At 41.5% G+C, this 9,448-nt stretch overlaps 1 protein-coding gene across 3 annotated transcripts in view; it reads left to right on the top strand.

The window, feature by feature from the left end:
• The window catches only part of Clcn5 (chloride voltage-gated channel 5), a 154,168-nt gene extending 145,502 nt beyond the window's left edge, over positions 1 to 8,666 (top strand). For all 3 annotated transcript variants that reach the window (XM_031386267.1, XM_031386204.1, XM_031386350.1), the window contains 3 exons: positions 496 to 894; positions 1,046 to 1,262; positions 2,702 to 8,666. In XM_031386267.1, coding sequence (XP_031242127.1) covers positions 496 to 894; positions 1,046 to 1,262; positions 2,702 to 2,792 — 707 coding nt within the window. In that variant the 3' untranslated portion in view covers positions 2,793 to 8,666. The remainder of the gene's footprint in view (positions 1 to 495; positions 895 to 1,045; positions 1,263 to 2,701) is intronic.
• The last annotated feature ends 782 nt before the right edge of the window (positions 8,667 to 9,448 follow it).

Genomic DNA, 9,448 nt, shown 5'->3' with positions numbered 1-9,448 from the left:
CTTATTGTCCAAACCTTTTAAATTTTTTTGTTAATATGATTTTAACTTGGTAATAATGTTGACTATTCCAAACATACAATAGGAGAAAAACATACCATAAGGAACTAAACATAATATGAGCTCAATATGTAAAACTATGTGTTTTTATATTGGAAAAAACTTGAAAATTTTATTCTGCTTATTGACAACTAAATTTTTATAATGAGCATGTGCAATTAGGGGAAAAAAGCAATGAGGGTTTTTTTTGGTTTTTTTTTTTGTTTTTTGTTTTTTGTTTTTGTTGTTTACCTAGAAGGCTGCTTTTTCTTTGTTATTTTGAAAAATTGAAGACACGTCTACTGGAGGGCCTTGCTTTAATGCAGCCTGGAATCTGTCCAGTTGTTGCTGAGATCCTGTCCTAGCATCTTTTCTAGTGGTTTTCTGTACGGGACCTGCAGCAGGCCTTCAATTGTAATGACTCCTGTGCTTTGCTTCCTATGTGTGTTTTCTTTGTAGGTGGGGTGACTCGGATGACCGTTTCTCTTGTTGTCATAATGTTTGAACTGACTGGTGGACTGGAATATATTGTGCCTCTGATGGCTGCAGCCATGACAAGCAAGTGGGTGGCAGATGCTCTTGGGCGAGAGGGCATTTATGATGCCCACATCCGTCTCAATGGATACCCCTTTCTTGAAGCCAAAGAAGAATTTGCTCATAAGACTCTGGCAATGGATGTGATGAAGCCCCGGAGAAATGACCCCTTGCTGACTGTCCTTACCCAGGACAGTATGACTGTGGAAGATGTAGAGACCATAATCAGTGAAACCACGTACAGTGGCTTTCCGGTGGTAGTGTCTCGAGAGTCGCAAAGACTTGTAGGCTTTGTTCTTCGAAGAGATCTCATTATTTCAATTGGTAAGGATTTTGGGAAAGAGATAAAGGAACTTCATAACTGGGCATGAAATCAGGGAGACAGAGGGAAGAAAGAGAGAGAGGTCCAGTTAAAGGACAGAATGGAGAACTAGGGCTTCAACTTTCAACTTTTTATTTTCTTCTCTTCACACAGAAAATGCTCGGAAGAAACAGGATGGGGTTGTGAGCACTTCCATCATTTATTTCACGGAGCACTCACCTCCAATGCCTCCATACACCCCACCCACCCTGAAGCTTCGGAACATCCTGGATCTCAGCCCCTTCACTGTGACAGACCTTACACCAATGGAGATCGTAGTGGATATCTTCCGCAAGCTGGGACTGCGCCAGTGCCTGGTTACACACAATGGGTGAGCACCCTTGAATAAAGGTAGATTGGAATTGGGAGAAACTGAATAGAGAGGTAAAGGGGAGAGCCTTCCCCTCCCCCCAATTAAACAAAGACTTATAGTCCTTTTTGAAGCCTCGAGAAGGAGGTTGATGTGATTAATGGCCTTCAGGGAAGAGAATACATTCGAGAGGTACAAACTATTAGTTGCATATTATCGGTAACTCAGATTCTCTACTAAGAAAGGAACTGTGCTCTTGTGCACAGGCATCACTGAAATTGTAATGGTGTCTGAGATGTACAGTGGCCCCTCCAGCCCTTGAGAAATGCCTTCCAAGGTCACCACTGGAAACCTGAAACTCTAGCTAGTACTAAACTTCATATATAACGGGTTTTCACTGTATATTCACACAGCTATGATAAAGCTTAATTTTTAAGTCAGATAGTCAGTAAAAAGTGATAAATATAAGGTGAAACAATTATAACAATGCACTGTCATAAAAGTTTTAGGAATGCAGAGTTCCTTTTCCTCTTTAAATAGCTTATTGTATTGCACTGTGGTTTCAGACTATGGCTGATCTTGAGTAACCAAAGCCATGGTTTCAGGAGACTGTTGATTAGGATGGTAGTACAGACCTGTAATCTCAGCACTTGGGTAGTAGAAACAGGAGAATCACAAGTCTTTGAACTTCCAAGCCCAAGGCTCTTTTTCTAACAAAGAAGCCCTGCTGCTATCATTGGGAAAGGGTACAGGATAAGGGGAGTGTTGGAAGGTTTTCTTCTTTTTAACACTTTATGTTAACAACTCTATAAGAACTTCTCCTGCTTCTAAACTTTGGAGATGGCATAGTAAATACTTTACAAGAGCTAAGTCAGAAGAATTTCTCTAATAGGTGTATGTTCAGCATTTACTGAAACCCTAACTCGTATAAGTAGATACTCCATGAGATTCTGGGGAGACATGAATGTGAATAAACCTTTCTCTGTCCTTGAGGACTATGCACGGTTACAGAGAAGGTAGGAATACACAAATGATCATAGAGCAAAAGCAAAAAGAATAAAGGCCATAGATGAGCCTGTACAGAGCATGCCATTGCTGGGGACAGGGTGGAGTCTCAGCTGGCTCATAGGACCAGGGATGTTTGAGGTTAGGAGGGCATTTGAACAGGGCTGTAGTAAGTAGGTACCATTCATAGGTTTAGAGAGAGATTTAAATCAGAGGAAAATGTGGGCCCTGAGACTTAGATGTAAAAGTGTCAATGTATTTAGGGACCTGTGCATTGCTCCATTAGACTGGAGTAAATATACATCCTGCTGTTAACTCATTGTTCTCTAAGAACAGATAATTTTGACAAATACAAAGTTGAGAAGGATTAAGGGAGGACAAGCATCACCTTTAGTTAAGAACACTATTTTCATTGTACATTTACTTCGGTTTTCTTTTCTGTGTTTGTCTTTCAGGCGCTTACTTGGAATCATTACCAAAAAGGATGTGTTAAAGCATATAGCACAGATGGCAAACCAAGACCCTGATTCCATTCTCTTCAACTAATGTCATGGGGTTGTTTTGGATATAAAACAAGGACATTGCGGACCATGGATATATTTTATTAACTGGGTACCCAAAACACATTTCCCATATTTGGATGGTGAAGTCATATTAGTGTGTTGTCTGTTAATCAGTTGCACTACATAATTTCTGGAAAGTAATCTCTTTAGGAGAAAATCCAGTTAGGCTTCTGTGAGACTGCATTAGGAAGGGCTCACGAGAGAGTAAACAAGATGGCTATGGTTTAATTACATTTGTTCTTTAAAATAGGGTTTTCTTTTAATTTAAAAATAATCATTAGCCAATATGCAATCACTGAAAACTATGCAAGAAAAATTCCAACAATTCTGACAAATAGCCTGCAGGAAACTCATGGTAAAAATCATGTGTTGGAGGGAGACTAACCGCCATTGATGGGAAATGAAGTGTGAGCTAAGGGGCTTTGCCTTTCAAGCTGCAGAAAGGAAAGCCAGAAGGAAATAGCAATGGCATTTTCTAGACTGTGAAGATTCACTTAAATTCTTACTCCTGTTACAGTATTTAGCGTCGTTAGTTCGTTACGTTTACCTTCTCATCAGAAGACAGTGCTGCTTTGGTTAATCTCCTCCAAGTGAAGTTAGGGGGGGTGGCCTTGTGGGCCTGCTTGTCTTGGTCTTTTGAAGTGCACAAAGTCAAGTTACAGAGCTTTCTCCTTGGCCGAAGAAAGGCTAATTTTCCAAATGGCAATGCTAGCTAGTAGACAAGGACTTCGTTAGAAATTTATTAGTAGCTAGGAATCATTTATTCCAGTTTTCTTGAAATGAAGATAAGCAAAAGTTAGTGGCTAGGAATGTCACGTTTGGTGAAGTCCTAACCCAATTTCATACCCAGATGCCACCTCCATGGATGACGGTTCAGGCTTCTGGAATAAGAACAGGATGTGGAACTGAGTCTAGGCTGAATACTGGTAAAGCGGGGAAGATTCAGAGCTGTGTTAGCATCCCGGTGCATTTCTTTGAAAAGACCACCAGTACTAAAATAACTGGATGCCTGTGCTCCTCCCAGTGTGGAGGATGCACAACAGGCCATTGTTCCTGTGAGCATGAAGCAGGCTTGAGATACTTCCACGTGTATGGAAGGAACTGGAACGGGATAGGCAACTGCAATTACCTTGAGGTGCCATCCTTAGAAGTCTAACTAAAATGCAGAGCCATCCTAAAACCTAGGTGTAGGGATGAGGCCTGGTGACACCAAAGGTGCTTGTACCCAGTTTAAAAAAAAAAGGTGCCTGTCTCAATTTCCTACCACATCTGTGACAGTTAAAAAAAAATCACATTATAGAAACACCTGGTGGAATTCACGAGCCACCACCAGCATTCCAACCACTCTTTCATTTTCTATCATTTTATCCATGTGCAATTACTCTCCCTCCATTCTGTTTGCCTCTCTCCTCAGCACAGAATCCTCTTTAGGATGGAACAGTTGGCTTAGTTAATCATTCCTAATAACAACAAAAAATACCTACTAGGGTTAGTTAAATTGTAAGCCAAGGCTCAGCAGTCTCACAGCACTTGGACTAGAGGTGACACACACACAGCCTTTTTGTTTGCCATGTGGCCTCATTGCTACTGCCATGCCTCCGTTTCCCTCTTAGATGCCCATGGCAGTGAGACTATTTCACTGGGTGAGAGTTCAGCCTTGTTTATCTTACAAGCCTATTCCTAATATCTCCTGTTATCCTTCTAGTATAGGATCAGCAGCCCCTGGCACATTCCCGTGAATAACCCACTCCTCCCAAGCAACTCACTGTACCTCATTTTAAAAGTTGCTGATCCCCACGTCAAGGACTTTTTTTTCTTTTTAAAACCCTAGTTTTTTATCGTTCCCAAAACAGAAAGTCCTTTATTATCCAGGGCTGAGTAGCCAAGACATATTTTGGTTTTTATCTTTACTATATCAAGGTAGCCACCAGAGTTTCTCCTTTTAAGTATATTCCTCTGGCACTTTAATGAAAAAGAATGCTTCGGGGTACATGATATCATCATCATGGCTCCGTGCCTTTATGTCTTGTTCCTTCCATGCCACTGCATGACCACCCAGTGTATTATGTGGAGATCAGAGTTGTTGTCTGTGTATTTCAGGTTCAGTCAGTACGTTTCTTTAGTGATCCTGCCTCACTAAGGTTTGCAAAGCGGGAAACATTACTGTGTCTGGTATTGGATGGCAAGGGAAGGTTTGGTCCTATCTCAGAGAGCAGCGGTGGCATGGAGAGTATGTTGTTTTCCTTTGTGTCTCTTCTAGTTCTTTCTTTTCATTGTACACAGACGAGCCGGTGTTAAGGTGCTACTTCCGAGATAAATCTAAGAAATCAGATAACACTGTGCGAACAGATACTTTCTAGATGCTAAGCACCAATAGACCCTCCACATAATTTGACAATATCCCTTTGATACCTCACTCCTTAGAAATATCATTCATTAATCTTAGTTTCTCAGGAATCCTCCTTGCAGCTTGTATGCTAGAAATAGCTGTAGTGTATGGTGTCCATTGTCTGTCTGATCCTATGGTTTAGCTCAATGGTTGACAGAGTTCTGACTGGAGTACTCTCCAAGATTGCTAACCTAGCACCTGGACACACAGTGGCTCTTGTCTTGAGGTAAAGGGAACTCTTTCCTGTCATTGCCATTCCATTCCATCAGTTAGATATTCCTAACAAAACAACAAAACAAAACAAAACTACAAAAAACAAAAGCAGTAGAGGGAAGTCCGTCAGTAGCCTCAAATGACTACGTACCTCAAGGGTAAAATACTGGATAATTTAAGCTTTTCAAATGAATTGAGACAAGTTTATTTTGGTACTGGAAAGGGAAATAGCCTGATGTAAGGAAAGTGTTTACAGAAGAACGCCAATAAATGCCTCAAGAGTGTGAATTTTCCTAAGCACTATATCTGGAGGAAGTCTAGCTGTGAGGGCTAGATTTATGGATCTTTTAACAGTCTTAACTGCTAAATTTTATATCTTTACACCTTCAATGGAAAGAGCTTAATGAAGCTGAGAGAGATTGCATAGTGAGCTCAATTGGAGATTAGCAAACAGAGGACTGGCCATGTGAAATAATCGCTATTAGAGATCATTTCTACTTTGATATTTGCTTAGAAACGGCCAAATTGAAATACCCTCCTCTCTCTGGTTCCAGTGTCCTGGCTCAGCCCAGCTGCAGAGGAGAGCTGATGTAGTCCACAGAACAGAGCACCTCTAGTGGATTAGCTGAAATTGATGAATACTTTGAATTGGCCAGCTGGCAGAGCAAACAATTAATTTACTGGTTTAACTACAAAGCAGGCCAATTGTTTTGGCACTAAAGTCTAAATTGAAAGTCTTTGCAGAAAGAGCAGGGGCCTTTCTAAATGGATCAGCCTCTGAATGTTTGGACTCAACATTACTGTTCTAAAACCTTAATGTTTGCAACCACCTCTGGGGTTGTCTAGTGGTGCCTGATGGTATGAAGAAAGCCATCCCGTTCCCCAGTCCATACATCTTAGCATAAGGTAGGCAGAAAGACTTAAATCACACACCCCAAAGGGAGAAAGGAAGCAAATCACATCCAGGATTCCCAAATGAACTAGAGCCTCAAAGCACTATTTGGCTTAACAGCAGTCTAGGTTTATGAACACAGTCAACCCTTGAGGAGGAACACATCATCTGAATGTCCAGATGATAAACATTTGACCATTTTTGTTTTAAGCTCTCCCTACTATGTCCTTATTCTATGTTGAAAATAAGCTACTTTCTCCCATTGCAGCTCAGGAGCTGTGCAGGGTTGGAGATGAGTGGGCACAGCAGAGCTGGGCCGTTGCTGGGCTTTGCTTCCCGATCAGCCATTTGTTCCAAGGAGAGAAGCTCTTGGAAAAATGTATTCACAGTTTCAAGCTGCTCCCCATACATACGCTGAACACATTCTCTTTCCTAAGCGTCTGCATCTGGGCAAGTTGTAAAAGGAGATTTTCCCATGGTGTCAGTAGGATTTTGCCAAATCCTCCAAGAAGGAAATGATATATGGACCTTCTTTCCTTCCTTTTTTCACTTCCCTCTTTTTCTCCCCCCAATCCCTGCCATGGGACCTATCAGGTTACCCTGTCCAGCCCAACCTTACAGTCAAAATTTCCTACCTCTAAGTTGCTACCAAAGGGTCTTTGGCCTGCGTGTGCACACTTGTCAAATGAATGCCCTGACTAATGTTTGGCTTTTTGAGGAGAAACTGTGTACATATAGGCAAAGGGGCAATCAGCCTCTGCCTTTTCTTTTGCTCCCCCTACCATGCATATCATACCTTCAACTCTCTTCCCATTTTTATGACCATGTTGTTTCAATATGGACTGTGGTGGGTAGGGATGCGATGGCCCCTGAGAATAGACAACGGAAACTCCTCAGCTGATGAGAGGTCATTGGCAGTTTGCTCAGTCCATGGTAGGGGCCAAAGCCAGAAATACTTACTGGGAGTGCCGAGGGCTTTAGCTATATTATATATTCATTCAAATGTGCTGGATTAAGAAGTAGTTTAGGATCTAATGAGAAAAAAATGCCATTTAGTGAAATGGAGAAGAAAACAGAACCTGTGATTTTTTTTTTATTATTATTATTATCAAAGTGGTAGTGTTCAGCCTTGCTGTCAAGTAGAGGGTACCTCAAAATATATGGTCCTTGTCCCTCGTTCTCTTTCTTACCTTCCACTTTTCTTTCTTCTCCATTGTCCTGCCTTTTTAGTACTCAGCTTTTTATATATAAGTATTTACTTTTTTTAAACTATATATTTGGTCCTTTGGGACTGTGTGATGATTAAATTGTATTCCATTCAAGATAAAACTATATGTTTAATATTGTATTCTCTAAAATTGTCTTTTGAAGCTATGCTGCTATCCAGGTACAGGCCAGAAAGGAATCGGGCCTGACAGCATCTTGGTCATGTTACCAGAGGGTGTCTCTGTTGTCATAATGATGACTCTTATTGATTTGACCAAGGCCAGCCTCCTGTTTATACCTCTGCCCATTCATTTCTGGCCATGGGAAATATACCAGCTATTGGGTGAGCCATTGAAGCCAGGAGGATCAGAAGGGCCAGGGTCCAGCCCATGGGCACCGTGTGAATTTCTCTGTAGGAAGCTCATTTGGAGGGCTGGCTTCAGTCGCAGTAGCCAAAGAAAATCTGTCTGACTGGACATTTGAATTCCTAAGAGTTGGTCAAAGTTCCGCTGAAGCTTATGCGTAGATATCTGTAGTTGCTTGGCATCCAGAAATGAGCTTCAACCAAAGCTAATACCGAGTTTCCACAGGAAGCTTGGTACTGAGCTGTTCAGACCAGTCATTTGTCAGAGGGTTGCCAATCTTTCAGCCACGCTTTTGTAGCTTTATCCTCACCTGCTCATAGACATAGCCCGATCCAAAGCTGTGGCTCACTGCTCACTTTGCTCTGCTCCCTGGTCACGTATAGTGACATAGTGTAAAAAGAAAAAAAAAAAGATTGGGGAGTTAGGTGACCTGGTTTGTATTCCCTATGCTTCTACTAACTAGCCTCAAGATCTTAACCGCTCTGTGCCTCAGTGTTCCCATCTGCAAAATGGGGATAGTGTAAATTGCCCTACCTACCTCACAGGGTTGTTGTGAGGATAAACTGAGACAATGAATGGAAAGCACTTTGACAAGTAAGTGCTATGCAAATTGTTAAGAAATGGAAACAATCTTGCTCAAGGCAATGGAATGGACATTAGCAGAAGGGTTAATGGGATCGTCCAGCCCTTTCTCTGTGTGGCTTAAACCTAGGTTGCCATTGCTTTATACATTTTCACTTAGCACAGATTTGTAATTATGCATGTAATAAAGCACAGCCTTATCCAACTTGATTCTAGTCTGTTTCTGAAGACCTTGAACATTTCGAGTGTTGATTTTTGATCATCAAAAACACAAGGGCAGGGTGTGGGGTTTGGGCAATAGTTTTAAAAGAGACCTAGGGGCTGGAGAGATGACTCAGTGGTTTGGAGCACATGTTGCCCTTGCAGAGGGCCCAGCCACATGATGGCTCATAACCATCTGCAGCTCCAGTCTCAGGGGATCTGATGATCTCTTCTAGCCTCCACAGGCACCAGGCATACATGTGGTACATATACATACATGCAGGCAAAATATTCAAAAAACAAATCTAAAATATTTTTAAAACAACTGAAACCACCACCAGGCTCACTTCTTTAAAAAAGTTTGTGAAATACTAATCATTACACTTAATAGATCCATTGGTTCCCCACCACCACCACACACACACACACCCCTGACTCTGATTCTGGGGATGAAATCTAACACCTTGCATATTCTTAGCAAAATTTCTAGTGCTGAGCTGTATCCCCAGCTACATTAGTGAATTTTACTATAAAGAGACACATGAGGGACACCTGATATTTCTGAGGCATGGCAGACACTGGCTACTCCATTTAATATGCCTTCTTCTATGCTCTTGTATATTGGTAATACTTCCCTGATATGAGAATGAGCTAAGGGGCTGAATTTTTCTCTCTTGAGTTCTTAATGGTGTATGGTAGTAACCTTTGGCAGACTTACTACCTACAATCGCTTCAAATGAGGAATAGGATGGATGATTAAAATGTTCCTCTGGGGTTTGAAGGATAGCTTG

The sequence above is a fragment of the Mastomys coucha genome, chromosome X, assembly GCF_008632895.1.
Source record: "Mastomys coucha isolate ucsf_1 chromosome X, UCSF_Mcou_1, whole genome shotgun sequence".
Taxonomy (NCBI): domain Eukaryota; kingdom Metazoa; phylum Chordata; class Mammalia; order Rodentia; family Muridae; genus Mastomys; species Mastomys coucha.
The sequence above is the reverse complement of the archived record's forward strand: the minus strand, read 5'-3'. Positions and strand labels throughout refer to the sequence as shown.